Source organism: Poromitra crassiceps (assembly GCF_964638095.1).
Source record: "Poromitra crassiceps genome assembly, chromosome: 6".
Taxonomy (NCBI): Eukaryota; Metazoa; Chordata; class Actinopteri; order Beryciformes; family Melamphaidae; genus Poromitra; species Poromitra crassiceps.
Window position 1 is genome coordinate 17,849,382 of NC_139627.1, and position 26,525 is coordinate 17,875,906.

General features: G+C 45.6%; 1 protein-coding gene across 1 annotated transcript; it reads left to right on the forward strand.

Annotated features, from left to right (window-relative positions):
- Positions 1-1,437: 1,437 nt before the first annotated feature.
- On the forward strand, positions 1,438-25,822 carry cnnm3 (cyclin and CBS domain divalent metal cation transport mediator 3; the record flags this gene model as incomplete). Its single annotated transcript, XM_083638122.1, has 11 exons — positions 1,438-1,740; positions 3,309-3,643; positions 10,045-10,221; positions 11,710-11,867; positions 16,441-16,584; positions 17,576-17,734; positions 20,779-20,948; positions 21,463-21,559; positions 21,858-21,988; positions 23,089-23,215; positions 25,640-25,822. The coding sequence occupies 11 exons, from the start codon at positions 1,438-1,440 to the stop codon at positions 25,687-25,689; spliced, it is 1,851 nt and encodes a 616-aa protein (XP_083494248.1). The 3' UTR covers positions 25,690-25,822.
- Positions 25,823-26,525: the final 703 nt, after the last annotated feature.

A 26,525-nucleotide genomic window follows, 5' to 3' on the forward strand; every position in this document is an offset into this window, starting at 1 on the left:
GCAGTAGGCTCACGCAGTCGGCTACATGAGATGGGAATGGATCCTCTAATCAAAAGTGAAGCTTTTAACTGTAATATTTCAGTCTTGTGCTTCTCATACACTGCATGCAGATTAAAACATAAATCTGAAAGAAAGAAATCCCAATCTGTGAGAGATGCACAAATATTAGGAACAGTTTTATTTCAGATGCAGACTAGGATATGGTTGAAAGTAAAAGCTATTACTGTAATGCATGATTGTGGAGAGTTATGACAGCACAATATGGGGAGATAGGGCATCGAAAGCTCACTGAAAGCCCTGAGGAAATCGTATAGGTTTTGTGCCAAAAGGTGCCACTGACTTTTATGGATGTCTTCATAAAGGCCATGCACACCAATCCAACATTCTACAACAAACACAGACAAACAGATGTTTGGTGTGCCATGGGGCTGTCTGTCCTTGTTTGGAGATGTTCAATCCTTGTTTGTCCATGTAGCCCATCATGGCTAAATGGGCTGTTGGCTTGGAGGATGTTTGATTGGTGTGCCATGGGCTTCTTCAATGAACATTAAAAGACACAGATGTGATGAATGACTTGTTTTCAAGAAACTAAACAAAGGTGGGCGTGGCATCCCGTCTTGTTTTCCTAGTTTCCACTGGCCACGACCACACGTCCACTCCGATTTGTCCGCTTTTAAGAAGGAGGCGGTGTCGTGCGAGAGAAAACATCCAGGTCCAAAATGTACAGTCTGCGCAGCCTGTTGGCGCAGCCCGTTATTCCTTCCAGCAAAAACGGAGAGCCTGCAGCGTTGCCAGATCTCGCTAGAGAAACAAGCAACCCGGTCTATGGAAACCAGCCCGAAAGAAGCAACATCCTCCTATAGTTTGTTTATTTATAGGCTGCCTGCTAGTTTATTTATTTAGCCCTAAATGTAATTATTTATTTATGTATTGATCAATACATAAATAAATCAATGTATTGATTGATTGATTGATTCTCTCTTCTCTCTCCCTTCTCTACCCCTGTCCACTCCTCCTCTGGGCTACACGCATTCTCTGTAAAGCCCTCTGAGACATGCTTGTGAATTAGAGCTATACATATTTTCTGGTAATAATGAGTAATTGTCATTATGTGTATTTTTTCAGTTAAATGCCAGTTATTTCAAGTGAACGATGATTACAGTCTATTATCATAACATTACACAGACGTGACAGTTTTGATATCATGGCGTTTGTGAAGAAAGGGAGAAAGAAGAAGATGGAAGATATAAAGTTCATAATATTTGTGAGCAATTTTACAGAAAACAAGCCCAAAAGTCGCTTATAAGCGGACTTGGCAACACTGAGAGCCAGATCCTGCACGCGCTGTGTTTGGCTGTGCTCAGCCCCGGTGGGCGGGGCCACGCCGCGGAGGTAGAGTCACATGATTCGCGCAGAGCCAGGCTGCTCAATTCCAATATGGTGGCCAGCTTGGCAGGTCTACGCTTCTTGTTGATGATATTGTTGTTGTGCGGGATCAGGTACGGCGCCTGCAGCGAGCAGCACGCCCCGGATAGACTGCCCGCAGACTACCTCCCGCCGTGGGGCTTGGCCGTGCTGGTGGTGGCGCTGCTCCTGGCCTGCGGGCTGCTGAGGACGGTGAACCTCAGCCTGCTGTGGCTGGACCCCCTGGAGCTGTACGTGCTCCACAGCTGCGGCTCCGAGGAGGAGAAGCGGGCCGCCAAGCGCCTGGAGCCCATCCGGAGGAGAGGGAACTTCTTGGTGAGTTTCTGAGTTCAAGTTTCACGCTTGTTTGTTTATATAGGCCTTTATCACAGAGGTCTAACTAAAGTGTGGTTAAAAACACAGGTAGGCAAGAGAGCCGATGTTGGCAAGACAAACAATCACGCTATTCTACAGCCTAACCTACCCAACAAGCGCTACACCATATTCTGTGACCTGCAGTGTTTAAGGTTGGTTAGGTTTGGGCTAGTAGTGTAAGAAGAACACTCGTGGGTCTGGCGTTGAGACTAGGTTTGAGCTAGTAGTGTAAGAAGAACACTCGTGCGTCTGGCGTTAGGTTTGAGCTAGTAGTGTAAGAAGAACACTCGTGGGTCTGGCGTTGAGACTAGTAGTGTAAGAAGAACACTCGTGGGTCTGGCGTTGAGACTAGTAGTGTAAGAAGAACACTCGTGGGTCTGGCGTTGAGACTAGTAGTGTAAGAAGAACACTCGTGGGTCTGGCGTTGAGACTAGTAGTGTAAGAAGAACACTCGTGGGTCTGGCGTTGAGACTAGTAGTGTAAGAAGAACACTCGTGGGTCTGGCGTTGAGACTAGTAGTGTAAGAAGAACACTCGTGGGTCTGGCGTTGAGACTAGTAGTGTAAGAAGAACACTCGTGGGTCTGGCGTTGAGACTAGGTTGTAAGAAGAACACTCGTGGGTCTGGCGTTGAGACTAGGTTTGGGCATGAGATGATTTAGGGCAAGAAAGAACATCAGGGGAGGTCACAGAATCTGATGGGTCACCAAATACAGTGTAACCGAAAGCTGTGAGCACTGAAATGTGTGCTGGCTGCTACAGTACAGTTTGGTAACATATTTCCCATAAGAAGCAATGCGGTCACATTTCTTTGGGCACACATTTCAGTGTAACACCTGGCAAAACATTGATAGAGTCATGGGCAAAATAAACAACAACACGAGAGAAAACAGAGAGAGAGAGACAGAAGAAACCGAGTCAGCAGCAGACGGCAGCAGTTGTAATTCAGGATCCAGGTGTGGGGGGGGGGGGGGGGGGGGGGGGACAGCACTGACGACGAAGAGCCAGGCCATCACCCTGGGATTCACAGCTGTGGACTTGACCATAATGTGGGACAGGATGTTTCATCTCTCCTGTGAGGCGCCTGGGTAGTGTTAGAGGTTTCATTCCCGATAGTGGTACTTCCAGCTTGGTCAGACGTTCCTTCCTACAGATGGGCCGTGTCTGCTGCGGGTGAAGCCGGTGGGTATAAGTCCTGGTTGCTGCACTAGTGCCTCCTCTGGTCGGCTGGGGGGCCTCTTCGGGGGGGGGGGGGAAGGGGTACTGGGGGGAATAGCATGATCCTCCCACCCACGTGCTGCGTCCTGCCGGTGAAACCCCTCGCTGTCAGGTGAAAAGAAGCGGCCGGCGAGTGCCGACTGCACATGTATCGGAGGAAGTATGTGCTAGTCTACTACGGCTCTCCCCGGATCGTCAGAGGGGGTGGAGCAACGACTGGGACGGGGAATTGGCCAAGTACAATTGTGGAGAGAAAAAAAATCTGAAAAAACATAATGTTGAATCTCCCCGTTCACTCCCTTCTCCACGTCAGGTGTGCTCCCTGCTCTTCCTGTGTGCCGTGGGCCACTCTGCGCTGGGCGTGCTCCTGTACTGCGCGCTGGACTCCATCGCGGCCGCCGTCTTCACCAGTGGCTTCCTGGTCTTCCTCGTGGCCGAGCTGGGGCCTCACATTGTCAGCTCGGGCTACGGCCTCCAGATGGCCCCGGGCCTCACCTGGCTGGCCCAGGTGTGCATGGTGCTGACCTGCCCGCTGTCCTGTCCCCTGGGGCTCGTCCTGGACCTGGCTCTGGGCCGGGACATCAGCACCTGCGGAGTGCGGGAGAGGGCCATGGAGATGATCCGCACCAGCGTCAACGACCCCTACAGGTAACGCACACACCCATACTCCCCGTTATGGTTATCATCACCCATGTCATGTCCTTGTCCACAGTTGCCAAGTCCGGGTGCAGAAGCGACCTTGGTGTAGTTTTTTTGGTCCCTTAAGTCCCTTATGCGGTAACACTTTATTTGGATAGTCCGCGTACAGAGAGTCGGCAGAGTATGAACATTTCAACAGTTTATTAGTCGAGATTCAACAAACAGATTGTGTTTGCTTCTTGTTCCATACACCTGCACATAGTGTCATTCATTGTTACGTAATGTATAGATAATCTGTTAACCATCTGTTAAACAGTTGAATTGTTGAATGTCCACTAATAAGCTGTTGAAATTTTCCAAATACTCTGTAGACTCTCTGTAGGTGGACTGTCCAAATACCTCGCTTGGTAGTCGCTGGTTGAGTTTTTTTGGGCTTGTTTCTGAAGCGTAGTTGCTTATTTGGGCTTGTTTCTGAAGTGTAGTTGCTTATTTGGGCTTGTTTCTGAAGTGTAGTTGCTTATTTGGGCTTGTTTCTGAAGTGTAGTTGCTTATTTGGGCTTGTTTCTGAAGTGTAGTTGCTTATTTGGGCTTGCTGCCTTGTCGTCAAGCAGATCTTTTGCGATAGTTTGTCCTGTTGCAGGATCCGTCCACAGCCCCGTTCACTCCGCCTTCCCCTTCCCCCACACACACAGCTGACAGTCAGTGGCCATGTTCACACCTGGGTGATCCAATCACAAGGCAGCTCTTAAGTACGTCAGTTCACACCTGATCTCCACATGTGTCTGGAGTGACGGCTTGTGATCCCACTCTTAGGCCATGTTCACATTACAGGCAAATCCGATTTGCTGCTAAAGTCATTAACTCATTGAGTGCCATGGACGAGTATGTTCGTCAATTGGTTTAGTAACGTAGAGTGCCAAGGACGAGTATGTTCGTCAATTGCGTTTTTTGACGGTGGGACGTGCATCAAAGCCAGATCCATCTCCTGTGAAAGTATGGTGGCTGTTGAATGTGTAAAAGCTATTTTAGGGACCCATTAGGTGGCGACAGTGCTCTCCAGATTACAGAAAGGCGAGGAAAAAACAGAGAAGTCGTTGGGGAAATAGAAATCGCATCGCATCCGTATGCATCGATATGCATGAAGCATAACGTTAGCTGTGCCTGCAGCAGCCAATCTGCTGCCACAATTGAGCATGATTTTGTTATTAGTTGTTATTATTCTCAACTGGAAGCATGGGAGCCGGTGACAAATACACGCGGAACGCTGTAAAAAAGCTGGATGTAGTGGACTTTTTAGTGCAGAGCAAACGCAGCAGAAAGCCCCAGAGACACTCCCATACGGAGGAGGAGTGTGCAGTTGAGGGTGGGGGGGGGGGGCACGCAGAGCAGCACACAACACTGACCCAGACAGACCCAGACAGCAGGACAGGATTGGCAAACGCAAGCTAGAATATCTGATGCCCACCGGCAGTAAATCAAGACCAGCAAGAAGCTGCAACCAGCAGCGCACGCAGGGGCCAGCGCTGCTGGTTGCAGCTAAAAAATATTGTTTTGCCAAACAAAATTCCTTGGTTTTCGCTGTTCTATTGAAGGAAATTATTTTTGAGGTGTGACTACATCAGAAAATATTAGCTTCAGTCAGTGATGTGCATGAAATGTTTAATTTCACAAAAGGCTCATTATCTCAGCTTCTAGAAAAAAACGGCTGCTTTTGGTTAAATCAAGCTATCTTCTGCGGCTGATAACTAAAGAACGGAAAATTATATCAATAAACCTGTTTTTGCTGATGATCGAATAGTCTCACATCGTTCTTTGTGCGTGTTCAGTGTTTACATAGTAATATCACACAATATTCTGTGGGCCTCCAGAAATCACTGAAAACGCTCTGAAACTCTGGCACTGGGAGCGTCCGTTCTCCAAAAGTGGCTGGCACTCAATGAGTTAATCATCATTATCTTGATTGGTTTCCCAAATCTGATTTGGGATTGTGTCCGCACTGCCACAAATCTGATTCTCAAGTCGGATCTTTGTGTCCAGACCTAAACAACCTATCTGCATGGGTTGCTATGGTAACGACGTGGGTGTCAGTAAATACGTACGTTGGTGACGTGGTTTTCCTGCGCAGAAGCATTTGATGATGAGTTGCGAGTGACGTTCAAATCAGATTTGGTGGATCTGCGCGTCCGCACTGAAGTCAGTCATCAGTCGAAAGCAGATTGGAAACTACCTCCATATGTGGTTTGGGACAAGTGACACTGTAAGGAAGTTTGTGTGCTTGCCTTGTGTGAAGTTGCCGGATCTTAGGTAAGGGCTCACGGGCAGTGATCGATTAGAACCACAGAGATGTCTTTCAAGCTTTAATGAAATATCAGGCAGATAGGAGCAAGGCAGAAGCAGCGTACAGAGCTTACAGATTGCAGAAAGGGGAATAGGACCATACATATCATAGCAGAACAACACCTTTATAATCCCCCCACATTCGAGGTATGACATCGTTGGTGATGTCACAACGTCCGGGGAGGTATGACATCATTGATGACCTCACAAAGTCACGTCTGCCATCACAGTCAGCCTAGACCGTCTGACATCGCTGATGACCTCACAGGGGAAACTCTGACATCACCGATGACCTCACGAGGTGAACTCTGACATCATCATTGATGATGTCACGGCGGTGACATCATCATTGCGTCGTTGGCGCCTTGGTTCGTGGGCGTCAATTGCCCCAAGAACAGGCCTGATGGTGGGCCATTATGGAGCATTTTCTACAGACACAAATCAGACTTGGAGCGTCCAGACTCATAAAACCAATCTGGATAAAGTCATAAATACCGTAAATTCCGGACTATAAGACGCACCGGTCTATAAGCCGCGGGACCAAAATTGACTATTTTTTTCTTCTATAAGCCGCACCGGTCTATAAGCCGCGGGTGTTTTGATGTTTAATTACCATATGAAAGGGTTCGTGCACAGAGAGGAATGTCGGGAAAGAGATCGCTGTTTGGGGAAGCTCCCATTTATTAACATTTCAACAAAACAAAACAAAAGTCAGGTCACTAATCCCCAGACAAAATCACACAACAATAGGCTATATGTGCAGCAAACCTGTAACCAGAGAAGTCAAGTCACTAATCCTCGTCTTCCTCTTCTTCCTGCGTACTGAAACCACCAAAGTCCTCATCTTCAGTGTCGGAAACGAACAGGTTCAGGGTGGCTTCGTCAACCACTCTCCTCTCTCCTTCATTGTCACTCAAAACCAACGAACTCCTCTTCATCACTGTCGGCATCGAACAGCCTCTGATGCCTCTGACGGCCCTCAGCGCCAGCTGTGGCGGCGTCATCCTCTTCATCCCGCAGCAGTCCAGCGTTTTGGAACCCGTTGGTGATTGTGGATGTTTTCACACTCCTATAATATTCCGCTTCTACTGCTCGTCTTGTTGTGAATATTCCTTGATCTTCCTTTGTGTGAATTCGCCGAAGTTTGTGATTTTCTCCTGGTAGTCGGGGGAGGGAGTTGGCCGAGTGGCCGTTTGCTTACCGTAATTACCATATGTAAGTGGTCACGCACAGAGGGGATTGTCGGGAAAGAGGTGGCTGTTTGAGGAAGCTCCCATTTACCGTATTACCGTAACATTTCAACAAAACAACATAACACAACACCACCGTTGTTTATTTTTACAGTGCACACAGTGTCCGCGGTGTGGTGAAAAGAGGGCAAGAGAGGAAATTAAAACAGAAGTGGATTTATAGTAGGGCTGTGCCGATTCACTTATCTCCCGATTCGATACTATCACGATACTTTGGTGCCGATTCGATATATATTGCGATTCACGATTATTGCGATTCTACGATTATTGCGATTCGATATTACGATTTATTGCGATTTTTGTTTATTTTTTTCTTTTATTTTTTCAGTTTGTTTGCTTTTTTACACTAGATTAGAACATGGGAAAAGTTGAATCATACACTAGAGACTGTATATTATATATCATGAGTAGGGCTGGGCGATATAGTTAAAAACAGGGGCGGACTGGGATCATAATTCAGGCCGGGCATTAGATACCAAGCAGGCCAGGCCGATATGGGCCAACGCGCGTGAAATTTGGGCCGTTTGAAGCCAGATTTGGGTCCAATTTTACAATGAGATGCACCCACTTTAACCCTGAAGTGTAATTATTACTTCAGACTAACTAATAAAGTAATAAAACCACTAGTAAACCAGTAGGCGGCGCCTGGCCTGCTGTTCAGTGAGTGGCCTGACTGCAAGCACCCAAAAAAAAAAAAAAATTTTTTTTTTTTTTTTTTTTTTTTTTTTTTTTTTTTTTTTAATTTGCGATTATCGATTCTGGAATAAAAGATCGATCCAAAAAATCGTGACATTAAAAATCGCGATACTTAGGTGAATCGATTTTTTCCCCCACCCCTAATTTATAGTTAGAAAGAGTGCTAAAGAAGAGAGAATTCCGTTTTTTATTTTTTTATTTTAGTTACTCACAGTACTATTGACCAGTCCAACTCAAAAGATATTCGGCAGTTTCACTTTGAGCTCTTGTTCCGCCGCTGTCCATCAATGGTTATGACGAGTCTCGCTGGGTACAGTACGCCAAAGCGATATCCATTGACTCGATGATGCTGTTGTATGTTGCGCGTTTCTGTTGCACCAACGCGGAGAGGTCCTGCCAGACGAAAAAGCGCGTACCCTCCCAGGTGAGGGGCTTCTTCCCCGCAGCCTGGAGGATAAGTTGACGGTCGGGCCAGCGGAGTAGGCAGATGAAGATGGCCCTCGGTGGCAGGCCGGGGTCTGGACGTGGCCGAGGCGCCCGGTGTGCCCTGTCCACCTCTGGTGGTTTCTCGCCTTCCTTCAGGTCCAGGATGTAACACAGGATTTTGCCACGAAAGCGTCCATGTCACCCATCTCAGCTCCCTCTTTTACATTGATCAGGCGAATGTTATTTCTTTTACTCCTGCTGATTAAGTCATCAACCTGCGTGTGCAGGGTTTCGATTTTGCATTTTATCCATTTTCGGACTCACTGTGTTGTTTTTGTCCTCCAGTGCGCGGATGCGCTTTTCCGCATTATAAACTCTGTTCACGGTTGCCTTAGTTTCTTTAGTGAGTGAGTGGATGGACTTCTGCACGTTTTCAAACTTGTTTTCAAGCTGCTCAAAACCTCTGAGCGATGTCGGACTTAATCGATAGTGTTTCACGCAGTAAAAGTTTAGCCCAAGCCGTGTATCTCCAGCCTCCAGCAGGTGAGTCATTTCCTCATTCATGGCGTGATTGCTTCGTCTTTTTCTTTCTGCTTACCTGTGTTGTGTTATGTTATGTTATGTTATGTTGTTAAAAGAGGGCAAGAGAGGAAATTAAAACAGAAGTGGATTTATAGTTAGAAAGAGTGCTAAAAAAGAGAGATTTTTTTTTTTTTTTTGGAAAAAATCCATAGATAAGCCGCACCGTTATATAAGCCGCAGGGGCCAAAAAACGGGAAAAAAGCCGCGGCTTATAGTCCGGAATTTACGGTAGGTCACTAAATTCACAAATCAGATTTGGCCTCCTAGTCTGAACATGGCCTTACATGCAAATAAATGCATAGTCTATCATGTCGATATTGTTTTTAAGGGCAGTTTATAGTAGGCTACGATGATTTATGATCACTCGCTGGGACCGCTACAAAGTCACCAACATTCCATCATCGTTCAACTTTGATTTTGGACGCTGTTGCTCATAAATGTTAGTATAAACACTAGAGCCATTATAGAGCGCACCACAGTGCTTTCAGTTCTCTGATGTACAGGTTACAATCATGTTCTTACCCATGTCTTCCATCAGTTCAAAGTAATGCAAATATTCCCAGGTTGGGAAGATTATTGTTGTGTCCGAGTTGTTGTTGTTATTGGTTTATTGTTTATTGTTGCGTCTGAGACTCCCACCACGCATCAACCAGCTGCTACAGTCTGCTTTTAATAACGCTATGAAATATATGTCTTTTTAATTACAGTAATAAAAAAAAATTACCTGCCAAGCCAACCATTTCAAAGGAAAATGATAATAATAATACAGTTTGTAAACCAGTCTGCAGAATAGCCTAATAACATGTACGCTTTTGCAATGTTATTTTTCACTCAGTCTTTTTAAATAAGAAGTTTCTTTCAAGTTAATATATTGTCTTTGCCCAGGTCTAGATAAATTGTGTGTGTGTGTGTGTGTGTGTGTGTGTGTGTGTGTGTGTGTGTGTGTGTGTGTGTGTGTGTGTGTGTGTGTGTGTGTGTGTGTGTGTGTGTGTGTGTTTGTTTGTTTGTTGTGGGGTTGGGGGTAGTGGTCACTTATTTTGGGCTTGTTTCTCTTGCGAGATCTGGCAACACTCTCCGTCTCCGTGTCCTGCTCACGTCTCTTGGCTTGTGTGTGTGCAGCGAGTTTGTGAAGGAGGAGTTCAGCCGCGGAGCTCTGCGCAGCAAGACGGTGGAGGACATCCTGACCCCTCTGAAGGACTGCTTCATGCTGCCGGGCACCGCCATCCTGGACTTCTCCACCATGTCCGACATCATGCAGAGCGGATACACGCGCGTGCCCATCTACGAAGAGGAGAGGTGGGCTACAACCAAAATGACACTCGACGTGTCACCTTTGCAATGTTTGTCGTCACCTCGGACAGCAAACGTTACTTTACGTCACAGCTTCTCAAACTCTTGATGGCTTGAGGGCCAATTTAGGGGCCCAACATTGGAGATCGAAGAGAAAAAAACTGAACACGCAATGATTCCAAAAATTGTTTTTTTTTTCTTTTTGTGGCAATTGTGAATAATGTGAGAAATGTGTTGTGTTTTCTGGAGGATTATAAAATTCCTGTATTTCCATTTGTAGATGTTTTAACAGACACACAGACACACACACACACGACAGCATACATGCCAACATTAGGTTGTGAAAAAGAGGACCCCTTTGAAAATGGCTTTTCCCGTCGCCAAAATGTAGCCTTTGGAGCGTTATTTAGCCACCTTCCTGACAAGCTAGCATGACATGGTTGGTATTAATGGATGTCTTATAGGTCTTCTAGTTTGGCTTTAAATCTGAGGCCTGCTACAGCTTCTGAAAGACATTAAACCTATTGAGAATCGGACCAAATACCATCATGTAAGCTAACTCATCAGTCCCCAACCACTGGGCCGCGGACCGGTACCGGGCCGCAACGCATTTGGTACCGGGCCGCGAGCCGGTCAATTTTTTTTTTTATAAACATAGGCTATAATATTATAGGCTGTGTGTGGTAGTTGAAACATTGTTTCAAGTTGATTTATTTATGTTTGTAGTTAAAACAAAAACATAAATACTGTATAGGCTACATACAGTACAACACAAAAGGCTGTTATTTACCCTTTGTCGCCACCTGGTGAGTAAATATATATGTAACTAAAACCATTCAAATTGACAACCGTTTGGCGACTTTTTTTTCCATGTATCTACCGGTCCTTGGCACAAAAAAGGTTGGGAACCCCTGACCTAACTCATAAACCCCAGCTTTAAATGAAGTGGTGCACAGTGTCTGTGGATGTAAACGGTACAACAAGCGTAACGTTTGTGGAGAAATGGACAGAAGTCTGGACAGCTTCTTAGGTTCTGATGTTAAAGAGAGATGATGTTAGGAAAATGCTCTTCTAGTCATGAGCAAGAAAGAGCGTGACTGTACGTCCAAAATAGGCTTAAAAGCCCACTTCTTTATCCCGATGAAGGCCATAAGGCGGAACAAATTTAATTGAAACTTTTAAAAATGAATAGGCAAATAGAATTATTTATGTAATTATTATGTATTATGTAAACCTATTTTGGAGTGCTTTGGGTCTCTTTCCTTAATGTACAATTATTTGCCTTGGCGATATTCGTGCAGCCACCTATCACAACCCATAACAAAGGTAGATACTGGCACCCGTGTTGCAAGGACAACTCGACCTCACATTCAATGCCAGGAGTTGAAGCGCTCCATCAGTGGATTTTGGTCTATTGCATCACATTCTACATGTCCATCATTCTCTGTGTGTGTGTGTGTGTGTGTGTGTGTGTGTGTGTGTGTGTGTTGGCAGGTCTAACATTGTGGAAATCCTTTATGTGAAAGACTTGGCTCTGGTGGACCCAGACGACCGCACCCCCATGACGACTATCACCAAGTTCTACAATCACCCGCTGCACTTTGTCTTCAATGACACCAAGCTGGACGCCATGCTGGAGGAGTTCAAGAAAGGTGTGCAATGTGCATACACACACACACACGCACTCACAATTAGGGCTTTCACACCGGCAGGGCTCCGTTCCGGTTCCCGAACCCAAATTTGAACCGGCCGGCGCGTTCAGACCGAAGAAATTATTGGTTCGGAACCTGAAAAGTTGGTTCTCAGCGGAACCAAAAAAAAATTGGTTTTTCCTTGGGAACCGTGACATCATCAGTGGGCGTGTCTCATTCTAGGCTGTGAAAACAAGCAGGAAGGAGAAGAAGGCAGTGACAACATGGAGAAAAATAATTTGCAGTGGTCTCCTGAGGAAACCAAATGTTTAGTGGCGATTTGGGCATCTACCGAATCTCAAGAAAAGCTAGAAAGCAGTACAAGAAAGAGCAAGTCGTATGCCGAACTTGCGGAAGAGACCAACCCAAGGCTGGGTTCACTCGAACGCCAGACCAAATAATTAATAAACTTAAAAAATTGAAGAAGGACTACCGAATAATGTCCTCCCACTTTGGTTCCGCTTAAACTGGTGTGAACACGGACTGGTTCACCAGAAAGCACCGTGGTTCTGAGACTCCAGAATGGAGCCAGAGCCAGAACCAGAACCGTGTGTCTGAAAGCACTAAATGAGAGAGAGAGAGAGGCTAGCAGCTAGCATACACACACACACACACACTCACAATGAGAGAAAGAGAGAGGCTAGCAGCTAGAATACACACACACACTCACAATGAGAGAGAGAGAGAGGCTAGCAGCTAGCATACACACACACACACACACTCACAATGAGAGAGAGAGAGAGAGGCTAGCAGCTAGCATACACACACACACACTCACAATGAGAGAGAGAGAGAGGCTAGCAGCTAGCATACACACACACACACACACTCACAATGAGAGAGAGAGAGAGGCTAGCAGCTAGCATACACACACACACACTCACAATGAGAGAGAGAGAGGCTAGCAGCTAGCATACACACACACGCTCACAATGAGAGAGAGAGAGAGGCTAGCAGCTAGCATACACACACACACACTCACAATGAGAGAGAGAGAGAGGCTAGCAGCTAGCATACACACACACACACACTCACTCACAATGAGAGAGAGAGAGAGGCTAGCAGCTAGCATACACACACACACGCTCACAATGAGAGAGAGAGAGAGGCTAGCAGCTAGCATACACACACACTCACAATGAGAGAGAGAGGCTAGCAGCTAGCATACACACACACACGCTCACAATGAGAGAGAGAGAGAGGCTAGCAGCTAGCATACACACACACACACACTCACAATGAGAGAGAGAGAGAGGCTAGCAGCTAGCATACACACACACACACTCACGCTCACAATGAGAGAGAGAGAGAGGCTAGCAGCTAGCATACACACACACACGCTCACAATGAGAGAGAGATTCAAGATTCAAGATTTTTATTGTCACTCCATGGTACAAGTATCACGTGTGAAATTCTTGTGCTGTGGACTCCGTTTACAACATAGTACAAATATAACAGGGCATATGAGTGCAAAAACAACAAGAGACACAACAAGCAATAAGGCAGTATAGTGATAAGACAAGTCAGAGACAGTGGCATATTCACTGCACATAGGTGCACATGTCATGTGCATACTTTAGACGTGCTTAAACATTTTAAATTCGGCGTATTTGACATACAGGTGCAAATAGCATATTCCTTATTAAACATACAATTAAACATTAGACATACGTAATGGTAGCAGCTACAGTACGGTACAGTACGGCTACTACACTATTTGTGTATGTTAAGGAGTCTCGTGGCCTGCGGGAAGAAACTGTTCCTCAAGCGATTTGTGCGTGCTTTTGGAACCCTGTATCTCCTCCCTGAGGGTAACAGGGAGAACAGGCTGTTGTGGGGATGGTTTGTGTCTTTGATGATCTTCAGGGACCTCCTGAGGCACCGCTGTTTATACAGTTCATGCAGTTCTGGCAACTCACATCCTGTTACGTGCTGGGCCGCACGTCTCACTCTCCGTAGCGCCCTGCGGTCCATGGTGGTACAGTTCCCATACCAGGTGGTGAAGCAGCCAGTCAGCAGGCTTTCAATGGTGCCTCTGTAGAAGTCCCTAAGGATTTCTGGCCTTAGCCCAAATTTCTTCAGGCGCCTGAGTCCGTGTATTCGCTGTTGGGCCTTTTTGACAACAGTGGCGGTGTGACCGGCCCAAGTCAGGTCCTGGTGGATGTTGACTCCCAGGTACTTGAAGCTGTCCACCCTTTCCACCACTGTGCCGTTGATGGTGATTGGGGGGGGTGCGCACCCCACCCCCCCCCCCTCCTGTAGTCTACAATGATCTCCTTGGTCTTGGAGACGTTCAGAGAGAGGTGGTTGTCCTGGCACCATTGTTCCAGGGCCCCCACCTCCTCTCTGTAGGCCGTCTCGTCGCCCCCCGAGATCAGCCCCACAACTGCTGTGTCGTCTGCAAACTTCACGATGGTGTTCGAAGTTTGAGTCGCCACGCAGTCGTGGTTGTAGAGGTCATACCAGAAGGGAGAGAGAGGCTAGCAGCTAGCATACACACACACACTCACAATGAGAGAGAGAGAGATGCTAGCAGCTAGCATACACACACACACACTCGCAATGAGAGAGAGAGAGAGGCTAGCAGCTAGCATACACACACACACTCGCAATGAGAGAGAGAGAGAGAGGCTAGCAGCTAGCATACACACACACACGCTCACAATGAGAGAGAGAGAGGCTAGCAGCTAGCATACACACAGACACACTCACAATGAGAGAGAGAGAGGCTAGCAGCTAGCATACACACACACACACTCACAATGAGAGAGAGAGAGGCTAGCAGCTAGCATACACACACACACTCACAATGAGAGAGAGAGAGAGGCTAGCAGCTAGCATACACACACACACACACACACTCACAATGAGAGAGAGAGGCTAGCAGCTAGCATACACACACACACACTCACAATGAGAGAGAGAGAGAGAGGCTAGCAGCTAGCATACACACACACACTCACAATGAGAGAGAGAGAGAGAGGCTAGCAGCTGGTACATTTTCAAACATCCACTAGGAAACCAGCACAGGGGCATTTTCAGGGCAGTAACGAAATGACTGCTGTCATATTCATTTTGACTATTTTATTTTGATCGCTATCGTTTTGGGTTTATTTTGACCACAGCATTGATAGTGTGCACACTGCACAGTGTAAATGGCCTGCATTTATATAGCGCTTCTATCCAAAGAGCTTTTACAGTGAGTACATGCACCCATTCACACACGCATTCATACACCGATGGGGGTGCATGAGGTGCTGGCACAGCCATCGGGAGCAATTTGGGGTTCAGTATCTTGTCCAAGGCTGGAGGAGGCGGGGATCAAACCACCGGCATCTTTGATCCAAAGCGATTAGTGGACGACCCACTCAAATATTCCCAAGTTCTCTGTACCTGAACTGTACTTTCAGCCTAAATAGTTTCGGTTACATCTGATGACAGCAATGACAATGTTATCCCTCTTGTGAAAGTAAGGATATTCAAAGAAACAGACATGGTAATTGTGCTCCTATTTGCAATTTATTTAAAATATTACAGAAAATGACATGTATTAGCTAACATAAAAATGCCAATAATGTTAGCTGCTAGGCAGCTAAAGTCCTGTCCTCTCACTGGCACTGCATTTAGTGTGCCGGGAATGTTAGGAGTGAAGAAGAAAATTGGCACCCCAGAGAGATTTCTCAAGTTGGAACAAGTGTCTCTCAAGCCGTTTTCCCACATGCGTACCGGAAAATTACCTGTAAGTCAATATCGGACATTTCCCTTCACACTTCGGCTCGCGCATGTGGGAATCTATCAGCGAATTTGCCTGTATGTTGTGGGGGCGGGGGGAGGGGGGAGCTTATTTGGGGGGTCGGCAAAACTCGAAATAAGTTCGCTTGTCAGTTGTCACACAATAAATCACACTCGTTTGACTTAAGAGCAGCGTCAAGCCGCCAGCATAATCAACACAGCCGATTTCCCCCTCCCCTCTCTGCTCGAGAGCAGCAGCCACAGACAGACACAGCGAGAAAGGCTTGCAAGCTGCTCAACGCTTGTATGTATGTAGAGAAAGCAGACTGGCTTCGTTTGATGTGTCCGGGGTTGCCTTCGGAAATCAGCAAGCTGACATAGGCTACTGCTCTTATTAGGCTATCACAAGATCATTTCGCCAGTTTGCTTTAATGTGCGCGAATGATTAGATTATGCCCGCTGGAACATTAAGCAACGTGTGTAGGCTACTTCTCGCCCATGATTGAAGGACCGCTGTCGCGGAAAATGACTGGAACCGTTTCCACTTGCGTCCCCTTAAGAGCATACCGGTCTTCTGACTAGGTCGAAAGTGGTGAAATGTCGGGGACGACGGGGTCGCGCTTATACCGGCATGGCGCCTTTCTCACATGCAGGCATTAGACCACATTCCGGTCATTTTGCGGTACAAAGCGCATGTGGGAAAAGGGCGTCAGTGTGTATCGGCTGCTCTGGGTCTCATGCACCCAAACAGATACCTGAGCAGATGCCATTTGACCTCTAGTGACCTCTCTCCTCCTGTCAGGCAACTCTCACCTGGCCATCGTCCAGAAGGTGAACAACGAGGGGGAGGGCGATCCCTTCTACGAGGTGCTGGGATTAATCACCTTAGAGGACGTCATCGAAGAGATCATCAAATCAGAGATCGTGGACGAGTCTGACGGCTACTGTGAGTTTTTGTGACCGGGATTTAGCCCGGCGAAGCCAACTTGATAACGTGACCTCACATCCTGTTTCGCTCTACCTACCGATCCATCTGGGCTTCCAACCGCTCGGAGCGATTTCGGTGGGCGGGGGGTACTTGCCTTGACAGACAACTTCTTCGAGAAACTCATTTGGGGGCAATATTTGCCCCTTAATGATGGTTTCTCTGGGCATTCTGATGTTTCTTAGGGCATGTCTGCCCTTGCCCCTGGCTAAATTCCTACACTGAGTGGAGATGTTACTATAACTATACTAGAAATCTTGCGCACTACGAGCGCTCGATTCCTGGCCTGCCCTATTGGCATGCGCAGCGCACAATTGCTCAACTCCGCATCACTGATGACATCACTCACTGATATATAAGATGATTCACGCGAGCACTCAATGAGGTATCTCGAAACAGAGGTCGTTGTCTAACGTGGGTGTTTGGTCCCAAATTGTGAGATTTCTTCTTCTAATGGCTTTCCGGCAGACTGGATGCCTCTTTTATATAAGAGATGATTTTGGTCAATAATGATGTTACTGATGATGTCACAATGTCTATGACATCATCAGTGATGTCACTCACTTGATATAATATAATGATTTTGGTCAATGATATTTGTGTCTGGAGTTTGTGTAATATTCTGTGAGAGGCAGCAATGTGCCGCGGGGCATCCAGTCTGCCGGAAAGCCATTAGAAGAAGAAGGATGATGTCACAATGCCTATGACATCATCAGTGATGTCATAGGGATGATTTTGGTCAATAATGATGTCACTCACCAGCGAGTGACATCACTGATGATGTCATAGCCATTGTGACGTCATCAGTGATTTCACTCGCTGATGATGTCATCCAATGTGGGACAAAAATTGAAACAAAGTCCACTTACTCCCTTTTATGATGATGATGATGATGATGATGATTTCACACTTTCTTTCTCTTCGTCTCTTCACCTCCCTCGTCCCGCTGCAGTGGACATGAAGGTCAAGCGTCCGCTGGTTCCGCTGGAGATCCCCCTGGAGCCGCGGAGCGTCCACGAGGAGTTCTCACTCTTCAAACTGCCTGAAGGGGAGCCCAAGATCCAAACCTCACCACAGCTTCTGCTGGCCACACACCGCTTCCTGTCCAGAGGTGTGTGTGTGTGTGTGTGTGTGTGTGTGTGTGTGTGTGTGTGTGTGTGTGTTGTGTGTGTGTGTGCGTTCTGTGAGCCTTTGCCTACATGAGACAGAGGGAAAGAGTGCATGAGTTTGTCCATCTACTTCACATCGAATGAATTAGTGACCCTTTAACACAGTGGATATAATGATTACATCGCTGTTACACATTACAGGGTTAAGGCTTTATTTATTTGTTAACGTCTGTGTGTGCTAGCATGTGTGTCTGTGTGTGCTAGCATGTGTGTCTGTGTGTGCTAGCATGTGTGTCTGTGTGTGCTAGCATGTGTGTTTGTGTGTGCTAGCATGTGTGTCTGTGTGTGCTAGCATGTGTGTCTGTGTGTGGTAGCATGTGTGTCTGTGTGTGGTAGCATGTGTGTCTGTGTGTGCTAGCATGTGTGTCTGTGTGTGCTAGCATGTGTGTCTGTGTGTGCTAGCATGTGTGTCTGTGTGTGATAGCATGTGTGTCTGTGTGTGATAGCATGTGTGTCTGTGTGTGCTAGCATGTGTGTCTGTGTGTGGTAGCATGTGTGTCTGTGTGTGATAGCATGTGTGTCTGTGTGTGCTAGCATGTGTGTCTGTGTGTGCTAGCATGTGTGTCTGTGTGTGGTAGCATGTGTGTCTGTGTGTGCTAGCATGTGTGTCGGTGTGTGGTAGCATGTGTGTCGGTGTGTGGTAGCATGTGTGTCTGTGTGTGCTAGCATGTGTGTCTGTGTGTGCTAGCATGTGTGTCTGTGTGTGATAGCATGTGTGTCTGTGTGTGGTTGCATGTGTGTCTGTGTGTACTAGCATGTGTGTCTGTGTGTACTAGCATGTGTGTATTTGTGTGGTTCTGTGGTAGCATGTGTCTGTGTGGCGTTATTTCGAATCCCACATAGGTTACACAAAAACCACGCCCTGTGCCCGCCTACGCAGCAGTCAAGCGCCGGGATTGGCCACAGCAAGTCTTTTTATGCCTCCGCCGGCGATAGCCAGGCCGGAGGCATTATGGATCCGGGTTGTCCGTCCGTACGGCCGTACGGCCGTCCGGCCGTACATCCGTCCGTACGATGTTTGTTAACGCGATATCTCAGGAATGCCTTGACGGAATTTAATCAAACTTGTCTCAAACATCGACTTGGACTCAAGGATGAACTGATTAGATTTTGGTGGTCAAAGGTCAAGGTCACTGTGACCTCTCGAATGCCATTTTCAAGCTTGTTAACGCGATATCTCAGGAATGCCTTGACGGAATTTAATCAAACTTGTCTCAAACATCGACTTGGACTCAAGGATGAACTGATTACATTTTGGTGGTCAAAGGTCAAGGTCACTGTGACCTCTCAAACGCCATTTTCCAGCTTGTTAACACGATATCTCACAAATGCCTTGGCGGACTTTCATCAAATTTGCCTCAAACATCGCCTTAGACTCAAGGATGATCTGATTAGACTTTGGTGGTCAAAGGTCAAGGTGAGCTCTCGAACGCCATTTTCAAGCTTGTTAACGCGATATCTCAGGAATGCCTTGACGGAATTTAATCAAACTTGTCTCAAACACCGACTTGGACTCAAGGATGAACTGATTACATTTTGGTGGTCAAAGTTCAAGGTCACTGTGACCTCTCACACACCCAATTTCCAAGCTCTGTAACGCAACATCACAGGAGCGCCTTGACGGAATCTCTTCCAATTTGCCTCAAATGGCGATTTGGACCCCAGAATGAACTAATGGCGGAGGCATAAGTCCGCCTTGCGGTCGTTCTAGTTTCTTCTTTTGACAGCTGGAATCTCCCACACCACAAACCACTGGGCAGTGTGGGCACGCAGCCCAGCGATTTCATGAACCAACTGAATTGCTCTTGATAGCGGACATTGAAATTAATTATTAGTGTATTAACGCCAATGAAAACGTAACACAAGCTTTTAACACACAATCGATTTTTAAACATTTATTTCAAAACATCATTGTAAAATTCAGGCCTTTAGCCAAAGCTTCAATAACGGAGCTCAGCTGACAGTTTAACCTGCAAATGAAAACTATAAAAAATATCAAATTAAAAATACAATAGGCTACAGCACATAGGCCTAGTTCCCCCCCCCCCATAAGCACTGAGGCGGTGGTCAGAAAGTCAAATAACATTAAAATACATTATCATTATCATTATCACATATCCTCACAGCCTCGTTTGGTGTTGTTGCTTCTCACAGGAATGGTGTCTCTGTAACAGAGAGCCCAACATGAGCATGAGCGCCTGACCAATCCCGGCGCTTGACTGCTGCGTAGGCGGGCACAGGGCGTGGTTTTTGCGTAACCTATGTGCGATTCGAAAATAACGCGTCTGAGTGGTAGCATGTGTGTGGTCGCATAGCATGTGTGTCTGTGTGTGGTAGCATAGCATGTGTGTCTGTGTGTGTGTGTGTGTGTGTGTGTGTGTGTGTGTGTGTGTGTGTGTGTGTGTGTGCGTGTCTGTGTGTGGTAGCATAGCATGTGTGTCTGTGTGTGTGTGTCTGTGTGTGGTCGCAGGTGGGATCTCATCTCAGTAGCAGGGCAACTAGGTAGCTGAAAGAGAAGCATCTAAAACAATTGCTTTGATAGAATTCACTGTTGCCTTGCAGAATACAATTTTGTTGATTTGATTTCACTGTAAAGGATCAAACAGTGCAACATCTTTACAAACAAGCAAAGAAACTTGAATAAAAACACAGGGTTCCCACAGTCATGGAAAACATGAAAAAGTCATGGAATTTCAGACTGCTGTTGACGTAAATCCAGAATAAAGAGGTGTGTCCTATTTGTCCAGTGTAGTAATAATTATTTTCTGGTATTGATTCAGAGTCACCGCCTCACAGGGAATGAAAATGTGTGTGAACCCTGAACACAGAGTGCAGCTGCTTAAGCTCACCAGGCGGTGCACTTGTAGACAAGATTGATGCGGCGTATGACCTCACTGTCTACACACCCTGTGACATTTCACCTCGGACAGTAACCCTAGACAGTTAAGTGTATCTGTTCCTGACCTCTGACCCCTGGCCGCTGTAGAGGTGGAGCACTTCAGTCCGGGACGCGTGTCTGAGAAGGTCCTGTTCCACCTGCTCCGTCACCCCACTGTCAACCAGGAAGTGCACTATGACCCCACCAACCGGCTGAGTCCTGACCACTATCTGTACACCCGCAACAACCCAGTGGACTACTTCATTCTGCTGCTGCAGGTGGGTTTGGCTTCTGAAAAGTCCGTCTTGGTTATACACGGAATCATTTAAATATGCAATAAGCGGTACTTTTTCTCTCATCAGCATCTCAACCGCCAAATGTGAAATTTGAATTTGTAAAAAGATACAATACACTGCATGCATGCTGGGTGCAGAGTTATTATAGTTTTGTCTTTTTCACAATAGGTATTAAAACACAACACTTTCTGACGGTAATTGACATCCCAGTCTTAATAAACATAATATACACCAATGCCTCATGCCTGTTGTGTTGAAAAAATTGACCAGACTAAAACTAGACATTTTCTTATTTTTTTATTTTACTTTAGTTAGTTTTGTAAGTACACAATATCGTTTCAGCTAGTTTTCCTTTTTTTTCCTTGAGTCTAGTTTGTATTTGTATAGTTTGTATTTCCATTTCAGTTAACTAAAATGTTTTTTTCCCCCACCTAGTTTTAGTTTTGAGTTTAGTTTGAGTTAACTAGATTAACCTTGGCTGGGTGTTTGTTCCTAGGGGCGCGTGGAAGTGGAGATCGGGAAAGAGAGGCTGAAGTTTGAGAACGGGGCATTTACATACTATGGCGTGTCCGCTCTCACAGCACCATCTTCAGGTAAGATGTAGAATTGCAGGAAGACAAATACTTCCCACTTGAGATCATCATGTCTTTTCTCTGTCTCTCCACAGCACAGGTTTATTATTATGATTAATTATTAATTATTATTATGATTACTTTTGAGTGATAACACTGTCCATACCATGTTTTATATAACTCAGGGTTCCCACGGGTCGTTGAAATCCTTGAAAGTTGTAAATTTGAGTAAAAAAAAAAGAATCAAGGTCTTGAAACTTTTTGAAAGTAGACATGGGTCATGTGTGTGTGTGTGTGTGTGTGTGTGTGTGTGTAATAGTGCACCAATCTCCAGTGTCGACCCAGCGTCAGTCTTCCGGGGATCCGTTTGAGTTAGGAGAAGCAACAAGCCCGTCCAGCTACTGTCCTGACTACACCGTCCGAGCTCTCACTGACCTGCAGCTCATACGGGTAAGTGTGTGTGTGTTATATCAAAGATCCAAAATGACTCAGTGCAACTGTCACCGCCTGCTTTGCAAAAGATGATGATACAGGACTCTGAAGGCCAGGTATCTCTGATATACGATACATTTGTTAGGATGTCTTGAGGAATCTCCAGAGTGAAAGATTGGCCTGGTCTAACCATTTGAACACAGAGATAACAGGTGATGAATGGGAAGCAGTTTCAGGGTATCCGCGGGGTGTTGAAAACTACCGGTATTCAAAGTTGATAAATCAATTTAGGGAAAATTAAGACCCTTAAAAAATCTTAATTGCTATTTGAGAGCTATCAAATTAAATTAATTAAAAATGAGCATATGATATCGTCCCACATGAATTTAATCGATATCGTATCGTGGCCAATCTGTACAGGGAGCCTCAAAAAAAGGTACGGCTGCTCCCAGATTGTATCGTGGCAGACTTTGTGATATCGGAAAATGTCGTATCGTTGTCCAAAGAATCTATATCCTATTGTATCGTGATGAAACTTGTGATTTACGCGCCTATCGTTGATGTGACAAAAGTGGCATTGAGGTCTTGAAAAAGTCTTAAAAAAAGGTCTTAAAATGTATTTGAATTTAACTTTAACAGCATCCCTGCATATACCCTGAGTTTGTCATAAAGCTCAGGTTCAGACGATCAATACAGGACTTAAATGATTACAGTACAAGTAGATTATGCGTACATATAATAGCCTTGTATTCAATAGCATTGTCTTGGTTTAGAGAAATTGACGTATGCTATCAAAGGAAAACTGTTGTCTTTCACGAAACCTGGGGATATTTCCTACATTTGATGGAAAATAATCCTTTTGGACCTGTATCAACTCATTGTTAGACTTGAATGATTCTGTCTTTTATTTTCTGTACAATCTATCAATTAATTTTTATTTTATTAGGGGTGGGGGTGCTGTATTATCTTTTTGTTGTTGTCACAACCTCGGTTGTTGAAACTAAAATAGCAATATATAAATATATTTATTGACGGTATTTAAAAAATGTGTGTGCACGCGCGTGCACTACCATTACAGTTGTCACAACGAACTGTCTGGTGCTTGGATCTTTGTGCAGGTGACGCGTCTACAGTATTTGAATGCTCTCCTGGCATCCCGTGTTGCTCAGAGTCCAGAGCCTCCAGAGATTCAGATCCTGCCCAACAGTCAGACCAAGCTACTCAATGACAGAAACACGACACAAGGTAAACGCTCTCTCAACATGACCTCTGACCTCCATGACCTCCGTGACCTCCAACATCTATTGTCCAAAAGACACCCGTGGATCCCAAAACTGACGTGTGTTTTGAAGAGTCATACCAAAACTCTTTTGAATATGATTTTGCAAAATAAATTATTATACACTCCCCTTCTCAGAAAAGGGAGTTGTCTGTTGTAATTAAAAAATTTAAAGGGACAGTTTACCCCAAAATCAAAAATACATATTTGTAAGCTTACCTATAGTGCTATTTACAGTATCCTTCTCTCGATGGCACTCGGCTTGGTGGTGCTCAATAAGCGCCCCAAAAAATACAATTGGAGAAACTCAACAGCACGCTCTCTTTCCAGAAGTCATGACCCGGTTACTCAAGATAATCCACACACCTTGTTATGAGCAGTTTCATGTAGGAACTATTTTCTTTTGGCCGTATTACACCCGCTAGCTGCTAGCATAGTTCCTACATGAAAGTTCCTACATCGAGCAGTGAACTGTCCCCAATAATAGCTATTTCTGTCCATAATACATGTTGTTAGAATATACTTTTGCCTGTTCGCCTTTTCGCTAAACTAAGATCATTCTCTCTCTCTTTTTTCCCCCTTTACGCTTGCCTCCATGTCTCCTCTCCTCCTCTGGCCCTCCCAGAGTTCCCTGTCAACTTTTCTTTCTTTGATACCATTGAGAACTACTGTTAGTATTTGTTTTGCATGAGGTCATGAAAATGCCCCCTGTCTGTGGCATGACAACAGACACCTACAGTATAGTACTACACACAGACACACACACACACACACACACACACACACACACACACACACACACACACACACACACACACACACACACACACGTTAGCTCTGCCTCTCCTTCACCAGAGGGGCACCAAGGAGAACACTATACACATTTATTTGTACATTTGTATTATATGAAATACCAATATCGATATATATATATATATACAAAATCAATAACAGTTAATGTCCCACTCTTGGTCCTTTCTTAAAGGTAAAAGTATGACAGTTGACATTATGACAGCCTCTCAGGACTCTTTTTGCCCTTTTGAAAAGTGACATTTGTCAAACCAATAGGATTGTCTTTGTTCTGTTCAGTCCCACTTCACTCGCTGTCCTTTATTCTTAGCTGAGAGATCAATTGTACAGAATGAGGATGTGTGTGTGCACGCGCGCACGTGTGTGTGCACGCGCGTGTGTGTGTGTGTGTGACGTGCACGTGCGTGTGTGTGACGTGCTTGTGAAGAGGCTTCATATCCTCGGTTTCCTCGTGTCCTTTGTCATTGCACATTTGCGCTCTTCCCTGAGCACATGTCAGTGCTCTCTGCTGGGTATGTATACTCTTATGCTGTCACTCCTTCACATCTACACTCTCTGCATGGCTGACCCTGTCACCCATGTGGCTGTTGCACAGACCTGTGTGGCGTTGTCAAGTCAAAAGGTGTGTTTATTTATAGGACCGGCGAGTGCGTTTCATTAGTCTTCAGCTTCGTTTTAGGAAAGCTTTTAACCTTTGCTCGTTCACTTCCCCTGGAGAATACCGCCATCTTAGGTATCGTTCCTTTACTCTGTTAACTCACGTTTCGGAAGCCGAGCGTTCGAGGGCCGGGGGAGCGAGTCAACCTAGACTTCAGGAGCGTAGCTTTGCCCATAATTCATTGTGATTGTCCATCATTTCCTGGGCACAACCCACCTGAACCCATGTCTGAACACGTGATGTATGTATATGTATATGTGTGTGTGTGTGTGTGTGTGTGTGTGTGTGTGTGTGTGTGTGTGTGTATATATATGTATGTATATATATATATATATATATATATATATATATATATATATATATATATATATATATATATATATATATATATATATATATAATGAAAGTAAATCACCTATATATTTTTTTTCTGATTGTTCTGTCCGTCCTTTTTCAACTCCTCCGCTCCCCCTCGGACCCCACCCTGGGCGCCCCCCTGCCCTGCAAATGGCCGCTCGTGTGGTGTACGATCATGGGGAAGTGATGGAGAGCTAAAGAGTTAAATGACTAATGAAACGCCACGTCGGTCTCTCAGGGGATGTACTGTGCCATCTGGCGGCCATTTTGGCGGTCCACACAGCTCTTCCAAAGAACAGCGGAGGAAAGCTGCAACCTCTTCTCAACCTACAGCTCAGCCATAACAGAATGAAATAGACATTACTGTGACATCTTTGATTGGGGACTGATCATGTCATTGGTGCATCTGATTGATTTATTCCATACTGTGGAGACAGCTGACTCCAAAATGGCCGCCAGAGAGGGCGCTACAGTACGTCACCTGAAAGCCCTGTATGCTTGTGTCATTGTGATGTCATCATCCGTCACTCACCCCAGCTCTCCTCTCATTGGTCGGGTTCCACAGGTGGCAGTAAAGCCCAGGAGAGCTCCACAGAAGAGGAGGCTCATGGGTAGTGCAGTTCTGTCTGCCCTTTGTCCAAACCTTCTCCAACCAAGCGCCGACTTTTTTTTTTTTTTTTTTTTACTTGTTTTTATCAATGAATCATCTATGGCTGGAACGTAGTTGGACTAGAATGGAGTGAGAGTGGTTGTGTATGTCAGATCCATGGCATTTGCTTTCTCATCTCCAACCCATTCCTATGTGCTTTTTATTGCAATTATTTGATGCTTTTTATTTGATGTTTTATCCACTCTGGGCAATATGTGTATATACATTAATATGTGTATATACATTAATATGTGTATATACATTAATATGTGTATATACATTAATATGTGTACCGTATTTCCCCAAATAGTAGCCCGGGCGTTTAATACGCAAAATCGATTTGGACCCCAGGCGTTTAAAAGAACCAGGCGCGTATTTGCTGCAGGCGTTTATTTATTTTTGCACCGACCTGCACCAGGCCATTATTCGGTGACAGTTCCTGTCCAACATGTTTTTTAGTGCAAAGGTCCTCACTCTCATCAACTGCCACCGTCAGCCCACACACCTTGGAGGATACCAAAAATCAGCAATCAGCCGTGGCTACCTACCGTGTAGCCCACACACACACACACACACACACACACACACACACACACACACACACACACACACGTCGTCTTCTACTTCTCTCGCACCCGAATAATAGATGCCATGGTTACACTAAATGGGGCATTTGGCACTTCAACAATGCACTTGCAAATACTGTAAGATGACGTTGACCGACGCAATTCTATCAACACCAGCAAATAGGCTACGACCAGTCTGAACATAGCCACATCCCAAACACAACACTACAACAACT